The sequence below is a fragment of the Lactuca sativa genome, chromosome 8 (assembly GCF_002870075.4).
Source record: "Lactuca sativa cultivar Salinas chromosome 8, Lsat_Salinas_v11, whole genome shotgun sequence".
Classification (NCBI taxonomy): Eukaryota; Viridiplantae; Streptophyta; class Magnoliopsida; order Asterales; family Asteraceae; genus Lactuca; species Lactuca sativa.
Window position 1 is genome coordinate 203,030,839 of NC_056630.2, and position 20,904 is coordinate 203,051,742.

General features: G+C 41.5%; 1 protein-coding gene across 1 annotated transcript; it reads left to right on the forward strand.

Annotated features, from left to right (window-relative positions):
• The first annotated feature begins 18,965 nt into the window (after positions 1-18,965).
• On the forward strand, positions 18,966-20,316 carry LOC111914976 (24-methylenesterol C-methyltransferase 3). Its single transcript, XM_023910683.2, has one exon. It carries the CDS (start codon positions 19,057-19,059, stop codon positions 20,137-20,139), a length of 1,083 nt encoding a protein of 360 aa, XP_023766451.1. The 5' UTR covers positions 18,966-19,056; the 3' UTR covers positions 20,140-20,316.
• The last annotated feature ends 588 nt before the right edge of the window (positions 20,317-20,904 follow it).

Below are 20,904 nucleotides of genomic sequence, written 5' to 3' on the forward strand. Positions count from 1 at the left end.
CCTAGCATACTGCCCCTCCTTGCCACACTTTTGGCACCCACTACCCGCTCGACAAACTCCAGAATGACTCTTGCCACACTTTCCACAAGTACGGCTCTGCTGACCCCCATTCCTAGACCACTTCGACGCCGGGTGAGACTATGTCGGGGCCTGACGCTGCTCCTTCAACTGCAGCTCAATCTCCAACTCATGCCGCCTAGCGGCCAGCTGTAGGTCCAGAAGAGTATCACATCGTTGCGTGGCAACAAACTGACAGATGTTTGTCTTGCGTATACTCAGATAACAAGTCATCTGAGCCTGCTCAAAAGCAAACTCTGGGCAGAACATTGCCCTCTCGGTTAACATGCGGGTGACCTACAACACCGACTCCCCATCATGTCTCAAACTCAAAAACTCCTGTGACAATCGTTCCTGCTCAACCTGTGGAATGTATCGGGCACGGAACATATCCCTGAACTGCTCCCAAGTAACAGCAGCTCTCTGATCATCAGTGTACGACCCAGTCGTCAATCTCCACCAGTCCTTGGCCCCGGACCTAAGAAAGTTTAGAGCACACCTGACCTACTGGTCAGTAGGACATGATCAAGTAAAGAAACACCCATCTACATCCGAAATCCACCTCATAGCCTTGAAGGGGTCCTGAGTCCCATCAAAATTCGGGGGCTTCGTGTTATCGAAGACCTTGTACTGGAAGCCCCGAGTGGCTCCTACTCCTCCCCCTACCGCTGATACAGCCGATATGGCTGCAGCTGCAGCCGTCTCCACAAGGGTTGCGTATCTCTCATCGAAGTACTCCATTATAGTGGTCTTGATAGACCCAAATAACTCCGTAATCTGACCCCGAATAATCTCGACCACCTCCTCGCAGATGATCTCCCTGACTCGATCCTCTGTCAACATTGGCCTCTCCTGACTGATGACCTCAGGAGCTGTTGGGGCCTCCTGATCACCCTGTCCTGATCCCGGTTTGGATCCTGACACAAAACACCTCGTAACCACCATACTGGAAATATAACATGATGATATCAGACAATCCGCATAAATAATTAGGAACCAACCTTCAACAAAACCCTAGGGGTTGTGACTTCCTTGCTACGCGTATGGGTCCTGTGCTTTCAGTAGTACGAGCCCATACTACCTTCCACACCTACCCATATTTGTCTCAAGTATCCTCACAACACCCTAACATTATACATGCATATGGTGGTCGCTCGACCTCGATCATCCATGAGACTTCCACCAACCCCCGCAACACTAGTGTATGCTAACCATACATAACGATGGACCCTATAGACTTTCGAATATCAGATCCTACCCTAAACCCTAATCAATAAGAATAGAACATAAGGCCAAATCTAACATTCTCAGGCTATAAGATCTTAAGTATACACAACCGTAATACATACACAAGCAACTACAGTAATGATGTCAATCTCATATAAAGAAAACCCTAGGCTAGCAGGCATCATATAATCAGACAATTCTTATCATGCAATTCCTGAGAATTACTAGCCTAGTACTAGCATGTTGTTCTAACATATCGCATAATCAAATAACTGTATGCTATTTTTGAAAGACCCGCACTTTCATACTAAAGACAATTGTTACTCTAAGTTATTCCAAAACATGCTACATGCATATTCATAAAACAACATTTTACATTGATAGTTTATATACATAAACTGGATACAAACCGACTATTAAGATTTTTACAAAGTTTTATACATATTACATACTTTCCCAGGAATATAATACAAAAGTTATAATATTATCTATTCTACATCTTCAACATGTACAAAACTATATTGGATGCTTATCAACTGCAATAATTAAACATTGAGACGGATAAGTGGTGACCCCTAATGATTTCAACAATAGATACAATATAACGTTATACCATATATATACTTCAATATGGCAGAAGCAAAAAGGGACAAGGAACAACAAAGGCATATGTGAATCATGTGACAAGCTTTCCATATCAATCAATGATTTGATTCAAAGATATATAATCAATGAGACATAAAAATTTCCATACTTGATATACATCAATAAAGCTTCGTCCCAAATAGCAAAGACATACACTTTCTGACTAAACATTTTGGTAGATTTCAGGCTTTCAGTCCTGTCTAAACGTCTACCAATGCCATAGAGTAGAAGTCATTCTCTTACGAGACATGCTCTACATGGCCAGAGGCTACATACCAGTACCACCTGAATCTAAGTCATTTCACTGATCAGATGGTCAAAGGTATAACTTTGCTATCAAAATAGCATTAATACTAACACGAAAAAGCACATTGCACATATAACACATAACATACAATTGTCCATATATATTGAACTCACCGTGAAATAATCGGGGCTTAAAATAGTAATTTGTGCAGCACTTTGTTATAATAGATAGCTTTCTTTCCTGAAAACCAGGAGCTTTATTGAAAACTGGTCCTTGCGAGGGTTGAGCTTTAAACCGAAAAGATAAATTTCTCGGGCTCTTCGGACACTTCGGAACGTGTTTCGGGTGTTGGGTATGATCCCGGGGCTTCGAGGGATGCTAAGTAGCTTAAAAGAGGGTTTAGGAGTGAAAAGTATAAGAATTTCTAACCAAAACCGGGAAATTTCGCACCTCCCTTTATATAGGGGAGGCTTCGGATCGAGGGGGAGGATAAGCGAACATGTGGCTCGCATGCGAGGGGGGCATGTGGCTCGCATATGAGGTGGGGTAGATGGTGCGCATGTGAGGTGGGGCAGCTGGCGGTTGCGAGGCGAGGTGGCATCGGACGAGGCTGCACACACATCATGCTTCGAACGCGCCACGACTCGGACACGTGGCAGGCATGCGAAATTCCTCGGATTTCGGAATTTTCTTGAATTTTGTGTCCCAAACTTCTAAAATCCATAACTTTCGCATATGGGCTCTATTTTTGACGTTCTTTATATGCACGCGTAGGCAAGAATATACTCTGCAACTTTCGTTTAGACTCCGTCGGTTAATTTTGACTTTATTTTTAATATTATTATTTTAACAGACCGGGACAAGAAAATCCGTTAAAAATTCATAACTTCTTCATCCGATGTCCGTTTTCATCTCTCTTTTTACCGTTGTACTAATATTGACAAGACCTTCGATTCTCGTTTAGGTTGCATCGGCTAAAAAATCACTCGATCTTTATTTCGAGTTTTTAGCTGTCTACTGCTATTCCAAAACTTAGAAAAATCATAACTTTCTCATATGAAGTCAGATTTGGACGTTCTTTTTATGAAAATTCTCGGTTTAACAAATAATACGACTTTCATTTAGATCACCAAGGCTAAAAAGTATCAAAAACTCACTTTTTACGTCATTCGGCGTCATGCCGGTTTTGTCGCGGATCTTTGATTGGTCATAACTTCTTCGTTATAACTCGGATTTCGTTGAGGTTTTCGCCTAAATGTTTCTAAAGAGATTCTTTACAACTTTCAATAATAAAATTTTACTTATTTCAAATTTTATATTTTCGTGAACTTTCAATATTTGACATTTGATTGGAATCTCATAAGACTTCCAATATTTTCCGAGTGATTCTAAATATAATTTTACTTCATTTCTACTAAAAACTATCTGTTAGAACTCAATACTCAAATTTAATATAATATTTCATAATATTATTCACTTTTAAATTATAAAACACGATAACTAAACGTGTATGTTACAAGTACCTCCTCCTTTTGAGGATTTCGTCCCCGAAATCACAACGATTTAAAAATTGGGGATATTTCTCTCTTATCCCATTCTTATTTTCCCAAGTATAATTTGGGCCTCGATGGTGTTTCCACTTGACAAGCACAATCTCTACTTCTTTATTATGTAATATCAGTCGTTCTTTCGTTTACGATCTTTTCATGCTCTTCTACATACCTTAATTTATTATCCAGATTCACTTTGGATAGCAGAACCGTTTCATCATATATACTTAAACATTTACGCAGATAACTCACATGAAATATATCATGAATACCCGCCAAATCTTCAGGCAATTCCAAACAGTATGCTTGCTTACCAATTCTTTGGTTGATTTTGAAAGGTTCAATAAATTTAGGACTCAACTTTCCTTTCTTCTTAAAACGCATAATTCTTTTCCATGGGGATTCCTTCAATATTACGAATTCACTCACCTGGAATTCTATAGTTCATCTTCTCTTTACAGCATAGGACTTTTGTCGACCCTGGGCTGCTTTCATTCTTTCTCGTATAATCCGAATCTTGTCAATGGTGTCTTGAATCTTTTCAGGACCACCAAAGACTTTCTGTCCTACATCATGCCAACATAATGAAGTATGACATTTTTGCCCATATAATGCTTCATATACCTTCATTATATTTTCTATTGTTTGGATTGCTCTCTTCTTTTGACCATCTGTCTGGGGATGATAAGTTGTGCTGAGAGTAACACGTGATCTCAATTCACCTTGCATACTTGCCCATGAATGAGAAGTGAAGCTACTATCACGATTGGAAGTAATCTTTAGCAGTACACCATGTCTCACAATAGTTTCCTCCAAGTATACCTTGTGCGTATTTCTCTTTTGGATCTATTTCACGCATGGGAAGAAAATGTGCACTCTGAGTCAATCGGTCGACTATTACCCAAATGTTATCATCCAGTATAGCAATCTTTGGTAATTGGAGCAGCACTAGACATAGAATCATTTCAGAATTCTATTTGCCTATCAAGGGTACTCCATGCAAATCATCGGGGAAAACATCAGGATATTTATTATCAACAGGAATGAGAAGTGAAGCACCTCCCTTTATATAGGGGAGGCTTCGGACCGAGGGGGAGGATAAGCGAACATGTGGCTCGCATGCGAGGTGGGACAGATGACGCGCATGTGACATGGGGCAGCTGGCGGTTGCGAGGCGAGGTGGCATCGGACGGGACTGCACACGCGTCACGCTTCGGACACGCCACGACCCGGACACACGTCAGGCATGCGAAATTCCTCGGATTTCGGAATTTTCTTGAACTTTGTGTCCCAAACTTCTAAAATCCATAACTTTTGCTTACAGGCTCTGTTTTTTACGTTCTTTATATGCACGCGTAGGCGAGAATATACTCTATAACTTTCGTTTAGACTCCGTCAGCTAATTTTGTCTTTATTTTTAATATTAATATTTTTAACAGACCAGGACAGGAAAATCCGTTAAAAAATCATAACTTCTTCATCCGATGTCCGTTTTCGTTTGTCTTTTTACTGTTGTACTAATATTTAAGAGACCTTCGATTCTCGTTTAGGTTGAGTCGGCTAAAAAGTCACTCGATCTTTATTTTGAGTTTTTAGCTGCCTACTATTATTCCGAAACTTAGAAAAATCATAACATCCTCATAGGAAGTCAGATTTGGACGTTCTTTTTATGAAAATTCTTGGGTTAACACATACTACGACTTTCATTTAGATCACCAAGGCTAAAAAGTAGTTTATCAAAACTCAATTTTTACGTCATTCGGCGTCGTGCCAGTTTTGTCGCGGATCTTTGATTGGTCATAACTTCTTCGTTATAACTCGGATTTCGATGAGGTTTTCGCCTAAATGTTTCTAACGAGATTATTTACAACTTTCAATAATAAAATTTTACTTATTTCAAATTTTATATTTTCGTGAACTTTCAATATTTGACATTTGATTGGAATCTCATAAGACTTCCAATATTTCCCAAGTGATTCTAAATATAGTTTTACTTCATTTCTAGTAAAAACTATCTGTTAGAACTCAATACTCATCTTTTATATAATATTTCATAATATTATTCACTTTTAAATTACAAAACACGATAACTAAACGTGTATGTTACAATTTTAGGGTTTACTTATTGCCTCCGGCTGATCGTACTCCCTGCATCCTCCTTTACTTATTTTGAAAACCATTTAAAAAAATCATTTTGAAATCCTTTCCTCGATTTGAGATTGGATTCACACGAATGTTCCACCAATTCACTCCAACCAAGTCTCTAATACCAACTTGTAACACCCATAAAATCATGCCAAATTAAAACTTTTTCAACACGCTTAAAAACCATTTAATCATTACATAATTTGTTTTCAAAATAATAATCATCAGAGTATTCCAGTTTCCAATCATAAAACATAGCAGCAGGAGGAGCGGTACGATCAGGCCTTCGCCTTCCCTCGATTACCAGAAGTACCTGAAACAACAAACTGAAACTGTAAGCCTGAAAGCTTAGTGAGCTACCCCAAAATACCAACACCATACCAATATAACATATCAAAAATACAGAACAACATGCATAATGAGCCTTCAGGCTGACTGGATCGCCTCGCAGGGCCTACAGCCTATCTGGAACGCTCCCGATCCTTCGACATCACTGGACCGCCTAGCAAGGCCTATAGCCTATCTGGACCACTCACCGGGTTTGTTGGCCTACAGCACAAAGCAGGACCGCCTCAACCCAACCCCCAATCAAACAAACATGTGCACATAACTATCATACGCTAGCTCATATCGTATAGTAGTCAAACCGATCCAACATATCACTAATCATAGCAACATCCCAATAACCGGGATAGAGACCTAACCAGTCACTAACATAGCTTCATCCCATAACTAAGACATTGACCTAACCAGGTCACTACACATAAGCATATCACCATCCTAACTACCAGGATGTAATCAATAAACATATCATGCCATAACCAGATACAATCCATAAAGGGCCAGCCTTGGTGCCTTATACCCTATTGATATAGTAAGGATAACTCACCTCGTAACTGTCGACTCGTAAGATAAGCTCAAACTATCGGATCACCGCCACGAACTCCACCACCTATATTCATTGTAAACCATACTTCTAAATTTCCAATCTCCCAAAATGTCCTAGAAGTCAACTGGTCAACCGTTGGTCAAAGTCAAATTCAACTGTCATGGTCAACAGTACATGTAGACCTCAACTCATCGAGTACCCTCAGCTACTTGCCAAGTTCCATGCATAACTCACCAACTTGCCAAGTTCATATATGTCCAATAGTTGGGAAGACCCCATCTGACTAGCTGAGTTCACGACAATCTTCATCGGACTCACCGAGTCGACTATGCCACTCGCCTAGTCCCTTCAGTCCTTCATCCATACAGATGCTTTTTAAGCCATGCAAAGGCTCCATATTGCAGATCCGGCTTCCCAAGGCATGCTTATCACGTAAAACTGCAAACTTTATGTGCATGCAAAGCTCTAAAGCCTCAAAATGACAAAACTAAGCTTGCAAAGAAGTCTTTTACTTGAGGGAAGGCTCATACTTGCCAAAACTGATGACTTTATGGATCTAGAGGCCAAGGGAGTCCAGATCTGAAGTTGCAACTTTAGATCTTGACTCAAACACAAGAAACTTTTCCTAAAACCCACCCAAAAGAGATTAAAGATGAAATGAGCCAAGGAGACAGCCTAATACCTTCAAGAGAGTGCCAATTGAAGTATATCTTTGCTTCCCACGACTTCCTAGCTTCAATTTACTTTCTTCCCCCAAGTGTTTCCTCACCAAGATCCCTCTTCCAAGCTTTATCACACCAAAGAAACACACACACACGATTTAGGGTTTAAGGGTTCCAAGGAGTTGTAAAGGGGAGGCTGGGGGAGGCCAATGATCCTTTAAATAGGGTGAAATATCCCAGATTTTAGGGTTTCATCAGCCATCTCCTACTCACCGAGTCCCTTCTTTGACTCGGTGAGTAGATCACTAAAACACTTGGACCAACCCGCTGCTACTCGACGAGTAGGGCAACCAATTCGTCGCGTAGACCTTGAAATCAAGAAAATTCTTATATAAATCAATACCTGAGAATCGGGGCGTTACATGTGATGTCTTGGATAAGACAAAAACCAATTATGTGAAGTGTTTGTCTTGATAAGAAGCCGCACTAACTCTTGAATAGTTGCTTGTCAATGAATGTTTCTTAACAACAGAATCTTATATGTCAAGAGCTTAGTGGGAGTCTTAAAGATCTTGAAAAGGTTTTCAAGAACTAATCAAGAATAAACCTAATGTTATTCACTAGCACACAAATTGAGGTTTGTAACCTATCGTGTTGACATATTCTTGTTTCTGTGCCTATTCCAGACAGTTCTCATTTGACTGCATAAAGGCAATGCACCTTGATCAATGAAAGTACATTGATCGATATGGGTGAGCTGCTTAACAACTTGGAAGCAATGGTAAGCCCTTGTGCTGTCAGGTGACAAGAAATTAAGATTGAACAAGTTTAGTCCATATGAGTTTGGATTTGTCACAACTTTGTCTTATGATTATGGTTATGACAAATTAAAATGGATAGGAACATATACACCATAAAATCTAAGTGACAAGGTTTCTCTTCGCTTCATGAAAATGATTTTGAGGAAATGCTTTCACTAAGAAGATTTTAAGGAGATAGAATTATGTAAATTGCATTCTCAAATTCGATTATGATTACGGCATCCCTCTTCATAGTTCAAATTGTAAGATTTGACAATTAGTTTGAACATTCAGGACTTACTCCTGTGAGTTCTGAAATAGTTTAGACACACATATGAGCTTTCTAATGAAAGGTTTATGGTCTTATCGAAGCATCTCGTATCAGAAATCTAAACTTTGGAAAGAAAGTCAATAGGTATTGATTTCTAGAAGTCCAACTGATTTCTAAGTACATGTCAAAGCTAGTGGGAGCATAAGTGTTATGCTAATAAGAATGTATTTATCATGTTAGTGGGAGCATGATTATTATGTTAAGTGTTGCGAGTTAGCAATATTAATTATAGAAAACTAAAAAAATTCAATTCATAAAGTTGCAAAAGTTGAAAAGTTGTTTTGCTATATTTAAGGGAGAGGAACTTATATTTCATTTCAAATCTAAAAGCTTAGATCGAGAAATTATAATCAAACTTAGTCATGTATATATATGATTACCATGTTGAAATGTTTCAACATTGGAAATTCTATATATGGAAATATTATAGCAAGAGACTGGTAAAGTATCATGTCTTTATGTAAAACATTATGAATCGTATCCTATACGCTTCGGGTAAAGTATCGATTGCATATGCTATAATATTCGACCGTTCTGTCTATTTCAAATGCCTAGGGCATTAAGAGGGAATAGGACCAGAACCGGATATGGCTAAAGTAATTTAGACAACTGTCAGGGACAATCTAAGGTTCGTTGAGGATTGGTTGCTTGTGGGTAGTTGGAAACATAGTAATGAATGGACCATATTGACATTATTATAAATAGATAGGATTCTATTAAGAATGAGTTGTCATATGGAAAATATAGGAAATGGATATTAAGAATCTATGTGTAGATTAGAAACATTTATGCAAGAAGGATGTTCAAAGGAATGTACCTTGAATGTGAGACTTCGTGTTTATAAAGTTGTCTTGTAACAATCTCTAATAGAGCACTTTGTAATTTCATTGGCAAAGTATTAGTGACTTTAGGGCTATGACATTACAAAAGGATCATTGCATAAAGTGTTAGAATCTAACATATTCTGATAGTGGGGAGAATTTGGTATTCTTACACTTATATAAGGATTAGAAATTGTGAAGTGAGCATCATTGGAAATGTGTACAGTTGATCTATTTCACAAAGTAAGGACCATAGTTAAACATAGTGTCCATGCTTGGAGCATGGGATAACTATTGTTATAAGTCAAGTATTAAGTTGATTAATTGAAATGTTATACAATGAATGATGTGTAATCAATATGGTGATTAAATAATAAGTGTTTTATTTATACTCAAAAGTTTTGAGACCATATTGAATTCGATTATTTTTGTGTTTCACTTTGCATGTTTTGACTTCCCGAATAACTAGGTTATTCAAACATCCACAGTCAATCATACTTTGGAAGTAGTTAATGAGGTAAGACTACCATGAATCCGACTGTAGATTGTCTAAAGCGTTTAGACATAGCAAAAGTCTGCTATAGTATTCATGAGTGCTCCTGAAATAAGATTGAATATTGGATTAAACACACGCTCACGTGAATCGCTTAATGGATTTTATCATCAGTGATTGTGAGACGATAATATATTATATTCAACTTGCCCCTCTTCCTGAGTCGAATCACTCCTTTCCAAGGAGAGACTCTCAGGAGAACGAAGTCGCCAACCTGAAACTCAAGCTCGGACCGGCGTCGGTCTGCATAACTCTTCTGTCGGCTCTGGGCAGTCAATAACCTCTGTCTGACCTGCTGAATCTGCTCTGTCGTCTAAAGCACAATCTCTGTACTGCCCATCACTCTCTGCCCAACCTCTCCCCAACAAACGGGGGTCCGACACCTCCTACCATACAACAGCTCAAAAGGTGGCATACCAATGCTCGAATGATGGCTGTTCTTGTAGGAAAACTCTGCCAAGGGTAAATACGCATCCCAGCTACCCCCGAAATCTAACACACATGCTCGAAGCATGTCCTCAAGCGTCTGAATCGTCCGCTTACTCTGGCCGTCTGTCTGGGGATGATATGCGGTACTAAAATGCAATCTAGTACCCAACTCCTCATGAAATTTCTGCCAGAATCTGGAAGTGAAACGCACATCACGGTCCGAAACAATCGAGATCGGCACCCCATGCCGAGATACCACTTCTCTCACATATATCTCCGCCAACTTCTCCGCTGAAGAACTCTCACTGATGGCGAGGAAGTGAGCGCTCTTCGTCAACCTGTCCACAATCACCCAAATTGCATCAACTCCTCTGGAAGTCCTCGGCAATTTGGTGATGAAATCTATAGTGATCTGCTCCCACTTCCATTCGGGAACCTCCAATGGTTGCAACTTGCCATGCGGTCTTTGGTGCTCGGCCTTAACCCTGCGGCAGGTCAAGCACCTCTCAACAAACCAGGCGACGTCCCTCTTCATACAGGGCCACCAATACTCTTTCCTCAAATCCAAATACATCTTCGTGGCCCCCGGATGGATCGAAAATTTCGACCGATGAGCCTCCTCCATCAAAGTAGCACGCATACCGCCCACAAACGGTACCCAAATCCGACCCTGAAAAGTCATAAGCCCTCGACCATCCGTAACGAACTCTGAAACCAAACCAACGACCCGTTCCCTCTTCTGCATCCCCGGTTGCACAGCCTCGGCCTGTGCCCCACGAATAGCATCCAATACCAGAGCTATCACGGTCAACCTCAAACATACATCTCGCAGTGGTGTGCTCTCCGCCCTGCGGTTCAACGCATCGGCTACCACATTAGCCTTGCCTGGGTGGTACAGGATCTCACAATCATAATCCTTGACCACATCCAACCACCTCCTCTGTCGCATATTTAGGTTGGGCTGATCCATCAAGTACTTCAAACTCTTATGGTCCGTGTATATCGTACACCGAACCCCATACAAGTAGTGACGCTAAATCTTGAGGGCAGACACGACTGCCCCCAGCTCTAGATCATGCGTGGGATATCTCGTCTCATGAGGCTTCAGCTGCCTTGATGCATATGCTATCACATGACCCCTCTGCATCAACACCGCACCCAGCCCCAAAATCGATGCATCACAATATACTACAAAATCCTCCATCCCCTCCGGGAGAGCTAATACCGGAGCTTCGCACAACCTTTGGCGAAGTGTCTCAAAGGAGGTTTGCTGCTCGGGACCCCATGAGAATGCAACACCCTTCCGGGTCAGTCTGGTGAGTGGCACTGCGATCTTGGAGAAATCCTTGATAAATCTCCGATAATACCCTGCCAACCCAAGGAAACTCCTGATCTCAGATGGTGACTTCGGCACCTCCCAACTCATCACCGCCTCAACATTGGCCGGATCGACCAGAATCCCTTCCTGGTTAACAAGATGTCCTAGGAACTGGACCTCCCGCAACCAGAAATCACACTTGGAGAACTTTGCATAAAGCTTCTCCGATCTCAAAACCCCGAGGACCTCCCTCAAATGCTCCTCATGCTGCTCTCTAGATCTCGAATATACTAGAATGTCATCGATAAATACAATCACCGACTGATCCAACATCGGCCTGCATACCCTGTTTATGAGATCCATGAACACCGTCGGGGCATTGGTGAGCCCAAAAGGCATCACCACAAACTCATAATGCCCATATCGCGTCCTGAACGCTGTCTTCTGGACGTCCTCATCCCGCACTCTCACCTGATGATATCCCGACCTCAAATCGATCTTAGAGAACCAAGATGCTCCCTGCAACTGATCGAATAAATCGTCGATCCTCGGTAACGGGTAACGATTCTTGACCGTCAGCTTGTTCAACTCCCGGTAGTCAATGCACATCCGGTGTGAACCATCCTTCTTCTTGACGAACAGGATAGGCGCTCCCCACGATGAGCTGCTCGGCCGAATAAACCCCTTCCCCAGCAGCTCCTGAAGCTGCGAGGATAATTCTTGCATCTCTGGAGGTGCAAGACGATAAGGCACCTTAGCGATAGGTGCGGCCCCCGGAACCAAATCAATACTGAACTCCACTTGCCTCACAGGAGGCACACCCGGTAACTCCTCGGGAAAAACATCTGGAAACTCACGCACCACCGGAACCTCCTCAACTGAACTCGGTCTCTCGGAAGCCACCCGCGTATCCATCACATACACCACAAAACCCTTACAGCCCTGCTGTAGACACTGCCTCGCCCTAGCGGCCGAACAAAAAGCTGATCCTGAACGAGTACCCTCACCGTATACTGAAAGAACTCCCCCACTAGGGTCTCGTATGGTCACCAGCTGACGCTCACAGTCGAAAACTGCGCCGAATCGGCTCAACCAGTCCATGCCCACAATGACACAGACATCACCCATCGCAATAGGAATCAGATCAATCGGAAACTTAACCCCGAAAATCTCTAATACACATCCCCGGAGAACCTCTGTGGCACAAATCACTCTATCGTCAGCTATGGAAACTCTCAGAGGCCAACTCAATGCCTCACGACTAACACTGATATGTTGACTAAAGGCCAAAGATACAAAAGACCGACCCGCACCCGAGTCAAATAACACTAAAGCAGGTACAGAGTTCACAAGGAAAGTACCTACGCATAACATAATATAAGCACAATATCTCAACATCAAAATAAATACATGAAAGGAAACATACCAGCCACAACATCGGGCGCAGCGCGGACCTCCTCCGCAGTCAGCTGGAAAGCTCTCCCTCGAGCTCTTGGCGCCTCGGCCTTCACAGGCCGACTCTCTGTAGCTCTGATGGCGGCAGGAGCAGATCCCTGAGATGCTTCGCGCAACTGCGGACACTCGGCTTTCCGGTGTCCGGTCTGGTTGCAGTGAAAACACACTGCAAACCCCTTGGAGCAGTCCTTGGCCATATGCCCCTCCTTGCCACATTTGTAGCAAGATCCCGCTCGGCAGACTCCATCATGACCCTTGCCGCACTTCCCGCAAGTGCGGCTCTTCTGGCTCCCTGGTTTGGGATCAGCGGGCTTGGCCCGCTTGGCTGCCGGCTGAGACTGTGTCGGTCGCCGATCCCTTCCCTGAGACTCCGCCTCCTCCCTGGCCTGAGTCTCAAGCTCAATCTCCCTCTTCCGGGCATTTTCCTGAAGCTCAGCAAATGTCCGGTACGAGGAGTTCGCAGCGAACTCCCGAATATCCCATCTCAAAATGCTCAAGTAGTGGCTCATACGTGCCTGCTCAGTGGACACGTGCTCAGGGCAGAACATCGCCCTCTCATGGAACATCCTCGTGATCGCTGTAACTGACTCAGTACCCTGCTTGAGGGTCAGAAACTCCTGTGCCAAATGCTCCCTCTCCACCTGGGGAACGTACTCATCCCGAAACATGGTAGTGAACCTCTCCCAGGTCACCGCAGAAAGCTCAGCAGGCGTATAGTGCGCCGTCACAAACTTCCACCAGTCCTTCGCTCCCAAGCGAAGCTGGTTCAGCGCGAACCGAACCTTCAAATGCTCAGGAGAAGAACAAGTGAAGAAACACCCCTCAATATCAGATATCCACCTCATAGCTGCCACCGGATCCTGAGTCCCATCAAACTCTGGTGGTTTGGTGTTGCTGAACTCCCGAAACAGCAACGCATCACCACCCTGCGGCCTCGCAGCAGCAATCGCTGCGGTAGCCGCTGCAACAGCAGCCTCAGATAGAGCGGCATAACGCTCATCAAACGTCTCAATCAGTGTGGTCTTTATAGACCCAAACATCTCCGGTATTTCCGCCCTGATGGCCGCAGCCACCTCCTCCTGGATGATCCGGCGGATCTCCTCCTCACTGGTACCACTGCTCTCGGGCATCAAATGTGTCCTCACCATGATCTACCTCTGAAATACAACATACGAAAATCAGAATCCACACGAGCATACTCACACTCGACAACTCTTTCCTCCTTGATTCTTGGTATTCCAAAGATTCTTACTTGGGCTGCATACCGCTCCGGTGCTTCCAGTAGTACGGGCCCAATACTACTGTCCGCACCGCACCAGAATACACTCCAAGTCCTCCTCTTCGGATCCCAAGTCTCAAGTACTCTATCATGCGTAGACCACTCTCTAATAGATCTCTCATAAGCCCCTCGCTGCTATCTACTCACTCTCAAGCATCTCATAGCAGCTCACCTCTCCCTAGGCTAAGGCATCACAAATCAGGCCACTCTAGTCCTAATAGCAATACCTAGCCTACTCTAGCATGCAGATACATCATATCAATATCAATATCACATAATATAAAGGTATTTTGGGAAATCACCGTTCGGGCGCTGACTGATCGTACACACAACTCTTGCTCTGCGTTTTTCAAAAATCTTTTACTCTTTTTGTAAATACATCACAAATCCTCAGTTTGAGTTCAAATACGCCCGAAGGTGTACTTGAATCCCTCAAACCAAGGCTCTGATACCAACTTGTAACACCGTAAATTTCCAAAATAATTTTTCACAATTTATAAAAACATTTCCCATTAACTTTTCATAAAATCATCAAGTTTAAATCCCAATTTACATTGTACAAAATCCCAAGATCACAAGTATAACAAAATCCCATGCGTGTGTACGGATCAAGCCGGCGCCTTCCCACGGTCATCGCTAGTACCTGAAACAACAACACTAACACTGTAAGCACAAAGCTTAGTGAGTTCCCCAAAATACCACACATAAAACACATATTAGCCACTCGAGGCTATAACTCTATGGGTCCATGCACCCAAACTTTGTGAACCCTCAGGTTCTAACTCTAGGAACCTTCCGGTTCCAACTCTGTAAACATGCACAGCATAATCACATAGAAATAATGCAGTACAACATATAGCATACAATACTCTATCACATAACTCTGGTTACCTACTCAAGGTAAAGTATAGTGAGAAGACTCACCTCGCGTATCTCGATGACTCACAATTCCTGAAATCCCTCGTGCCCGATCCCCCGAGCTATAATCCTCCTATAACATCATATGTCTCTAATTAACACTTTTTATCTCTAAGGTTGACTATCCCTAAGAAGTCAACACAGGTCAACTCTAGTCAACGGTCAATTTTGACCGGACTCGACGAGTGCACGAGGGCAACTCGGCGAGTCTAGACGTTTTCACCAACTCTCTAGGATTCCCTTCTTACACGTCGAGTACTCCCCCTGACTCGACGAGTCCCACCTGGAAGAATCGCGGGGCCACCCCGACTCAACTCGCCGAGTCTCAAGAACAACTCGGCGAGTCCCAGCTCGACTCAGTCCTCTTGACCAGCCTTCCCTACTCGCCCTGACTCACTGAGTCAACCCATGACTCGACTGGACCACTCACTGGCCGAATCAAAGCAATCTTCAAGCTACTCGCCGAGTCTGCTCATCGGACTCGGCGAGTCCATGCCATGCAATCACTCAAACTCGCTTCTAAGGTCAGATCTGTTCTATCAATTCATAGATCTGGCCTTCCTAGACTGATTCACCACGTAAAGCCCCAAACTTGGTGTACATACAACCTCTATGTGTCCATATATGAAGAATTATCAACAAATATCACAACTCAAGGTCATAACCTCCATTGTTCTTCATAAAGCTTGATGAATGAGGCTCTCTGGACCTCTATGGATCCAGATCCAAAGCCTCATCACTAGCAAGGGACTATTTGGCCATCAAATCAACCCAACAAAGGCCACAAGAAACCCTAAACCCAAATATACTTCACAAAACAGAAGATGAGCCGAATTCAAACCTTTAGATCGATGATCTAAGCTTCAAATCCACAGAATAGCAACCTCCTTTGCTTCCTCGTGGCTAGAACCTCCCTCTTCTTTGCTAAACAACACACAAAGGTCAAGAAATGCTTCCTCTCTCTCAAATCGCTAAAGCACTCTAGGGTTTCTCTCTATGGACTGCTGGGTACAAATGACGACCATAGGGCCCTTTAAATAGGTCCCAAACCCGAGAAATTAGGGTTTCCTTAAACAGCGCGGACTCGCCGAGTCCATATCCTGGACTCGCCGAGTCCAGGCGAATCCCGCGTCCAGAATCGCGTCCCTACTCGGCGAGTCTGAGCTCCAACTCGCCGAGTCCCCTCTCAAAACACCAAAATCATAAACAATAAAGATACCTGGAAATCCGGGCTGTTACAATAACCATGACCACCTTTTACTAAACCACCACCCTCAACCATGAAATATGAAACTATAGTAACTTTGCTAACACAATTTCACCTTATTCGATAAAACCAGCTCACATGAAAAGTTTTATAAAATACAATTAACAGTTGATAACTTAGAATACCGTATCAAACACAAATAACACTCTTTCTACCAAAACCAATAACATGATGTGTGATTTATCAAAAAGTTTTAATTTTATAAAATGGTTTATCATAATTGGATTGTTACACACTAGATAGTGTACATAATTGATTAATAGTATAGCAATATCATAATACAACACCAAACATGTTTTTTTCTTGATATTTGTTGACCATAAAATGATGTACTTTAAGTCATTCAACAACTTCTTTCTTCTTAGCAGGAGTGATGCTGAAATGTGACACCCCCATTTTCATGGTCAGAAAAGACCTTTTTTTTTATTTATGTCCATTTTAAAACAAAGTTTTCTTTATATTGCAAATTTTTTCCTATAAAAGTAATTTCAAAGAAATGTTTTCATTGATTATGAAAACTTAGGATGTCATAACGGATGCAAGAAACATAAGCATAAACATAACCTGCCTTACAATATCATTTATAACATGACCTATATTTCCTCGAATCTCTCCTCAGATCCAAATATCATCATTTTTGCATTGCTTTATGTGATACAAAGAAAATGAGTGGGTCAGGTTAGGAAACTTGGTGAGTACATGCGATTTTCAACATATAATAATTAAGTTTAATTCATATCAAGCAATTAACCCGATTACCCGTCCTCATTTTCTTATATACATCAATCTCTTATGGATCTATCCTAATGATCATATTCTACATCGCATTTTCTTATATGGCTAAGGACATCACCTAAGGATCATCTCTAACATCGCTTATATAATGCTGCTTCAGAGATTCCCTAAAAATACAAATCACTAGAGTACATCGCATGAACAAGTAATTCATCCTTATGACCTGTTTTGGAGGTTTAGCCTATTTCCGACATATTTGACACCTTCGACGATGCTCCGGTCATCTTCTCTAGCGAGTCTCCGACGTTCATGATTTTTCTGGCGAAGATGAACATACATACTTCATATTTGTTTCAGCTTCTATTCTCCCTTCTCTTTTTCTTATATTTTCTCATGAACTCAAGATTTGTGATGAACACACATACATACACATCAGATGAGTTTATGTGTGTTGTTCCAAAATCTAGCATGAACACATTTAAAAATCGTTCCAATAAACCCAAATATGATGTTCAAGCATGAATACATACACACAAACACTTCTCGAGATTTTTTGATTTATGTGAAAAAGATGAACACACACAATGATTTTTGATTTTTGTAAAGAAGATGAACACACACACACACATACCTTGAAGATCATTTGATTTCTGGAAAAAAGATAAACACACACTCATCGACTTTTGTTCAAGAACACACATCGATCAAGGAAAATGAAAATGGAACTCAAATCAGGTCAAAACACGATTTTTGTTTAAGAACACACATCGTTCAAGAACACACACACAATTTTTCTTCAAGAACACACAAATTGATTTTCAGATCTTCAGATATCTTCATTCGATTTTCAGATCTTCATATATCTTCATTCGATTTTCAAGAATACATACCCAAATCTTATGTGTGTGTGTGTGTGTTATTTTGTTTATTATTTAAAAATCAAAATCTAAAGAGATTAACACGAACACAGAAAAAGATGAACACGAACACACATTCAAAAAAAGATAAACATGAACACACACTCAGAAATCTTCGATTTCCTTTCTGGAAATTAAGTTTGCTCTTAAAAACTTGAATATAAAATTGTTTTTGGGTTTTATTCTTCGAAAACTGGAGCTTTAGTCAAGAAATCAGTTTAGATTTGCTTAAGAACACCATGACCGGAGGTTAAAGACGATGAACAGCAATCTGATGTGTATGTTTATCACAGATCTTAGTTCTTGAGTTCACGAGTAAAGAGAAGGAAGTGAGAATGAAAGAATATACCAGAGTTCTTGACTAAGCCAAAAAAAATCATGAACTTTGGAGACCTACCGGAGTCTCGCCGGAAAAGATGACCGGAGCTATCAAATACGATCAAACCTCTGATATCAGGTCATAAGGATGTTATTTGAATTTTGATTAGTTCAACAAGCTCCATGAAAAAATATGGACAAAATAAAAAATGAATGACTAAATATTTATAAAACAAAAAATATATTATCTTTTAAGTTATTATCTATTTTAACATTTTAACCGGACTAAATAATGAAAAAACCAAAACTTTATTGACAAATTAGATCGATAATTCATTTTAAAATGTCGACTAAAGACAACTAGGAAATGCACCGTTACTTTCATTGAAAGCCACACGTAGAAAAAAAACCCACATTCCATAGGAATCCTCCACCATAAAAGTCTTCACTTTCTTCCACAACTTCACTATCTCCCTTCTCTCTCTCTACAATCATGGACTCCATCGCCCTTGTCTGCACCGCCTCTCTCCTCGCCGGCGGCCTTTACTGGTTCGTTTGCATGCTCGGAGCTGCCGAACAAAAGGGAAAACGTGCCGTCGATCTCTCCGGTGGCTCCATCGACCGTGAACAAGTCCAAGAGAATTACAACGAGTATTGGTCTTTCTTCCGCCGCCCTAAAGAGATTGAAAAAGCAGAAAAAGTCCCCGCCTTTGTCGATACCTTCTACAATCTCGTCACTGACATCTACGAATGGGGCTGGGGGCAATCTTTTCACTTTTCACCTGCGATCCCTGGGAAATCGAACCTCGAATCGACTAAAATCCACGAACAGATGGCTGTAGATCTGATCGGTGTAAAACCTGGCCAGAAGATTCTCGATGCTGGATGCGGCGTTGGAGGTCCGATGCGTGCAATCGCAGCTCATTCAGGCTGCAATGTTGTCGGAATTACGATTAACGAGTATCAGGTGAGCCGAGCGAAGGCTCACAACAAAAAAGCAGGATTGGACAAGCAATGCGACGTCGTATGCGGGAACTTTTTAGAAATGCCTTTTGAAGACGAGAGCTTCGACGGCGCGTACTCAATCGAGGCGACTTGCCACGCGCCAAAGCTCGAAGATGTTTACAGCGAGATTTTTAGGGTTTTAAAGCCTGGATCGCTGTACGTTTCGTATGAATGGGTGACAACCGAATTGTACAGAGGTGAAGATCCAGAACATGTAGACATCATTCAGGGGATCGAGAGAGGCGACGCCTTGCCTGGATTGAGGAGTTACTCCGATATTGCAGAGACAGCGAAGAAGGTAGGGTTTGAGGTGGTAAAAGAGAAGGATTTGGCAAAGCCTCCGGCGAGACCATGGTGGTCGAGGTTGAAGATGGGAAGACTTGCTTACTGGAGGAACCATATCGTAGTCATGGTGCTCGAAACGCTAGGGGTTGCACCCAAAGGCACCATTGATGTCCACGAAATGCTCTTCAAAACAGCGGATTATCTCACCAGAGGTGGAGAAACCGGAATATTCACTCCGATGCATATGATCCTCTGCAGAAAGCCTGAAAAACCTCAAGAAGCTTGATCACATCGGCAGTATTTGAGGTTTATTCTCAATACTAATAGTTTGTTTTTGTGAAACCTTAGCTCTTTTGTGCCCTTTATCTTAATTATTAGTTCAATCTCCTGTTTTTAATTTAATCTCTGTTTCTGGATAGATCTAAATCTTTTCCTAATTTATGCGATTAATCTTGAAGATCAATCTTTTTCCTTTTCAATTTTTTTTGTATTGAATGGAGCCTGTTTGAGGATTATTTATTCAAATTTGGGGAAAAATCAACATAGTAATCTTTTATTTGATATGATTTGCTGGCAATTTATCGGGGTAAACCAACTGTAATTGTCTTTTAGCAGATGTTGGCATTAATTATGTCTTCAACAGTAAGGTCAGTAGTATTTCTGGGATATAATCTTGGAACTTTATATGTTGATGGAGCTCATAAGTGTTGTGGGTCCCAAGTTAGGATGTTAGATGGGGTAGCCCTTAAGATTTGGGTAAATGAAAAAAAGTAATATCTTATAGAATTATATTTCAAGAAATCTACTTAATTATAGACTTATAGTAACGTCACACCGATACAAAGTATTGAAAATATAATTCTGTAATTATGTAGATTCTTTAATTACAATACCTTAATTTGAAAATATTGTGGAGTATAATGTAAAAAAAATTCAAGAAATCTATTTCTTGCATTTATTTGATCTTTTTTTTTATTATCTGATTCATCTTCCTTTTATGCTAGATAGCGATTAATGAATGATAGAATTACATGAAAAAATAGGAGCATAC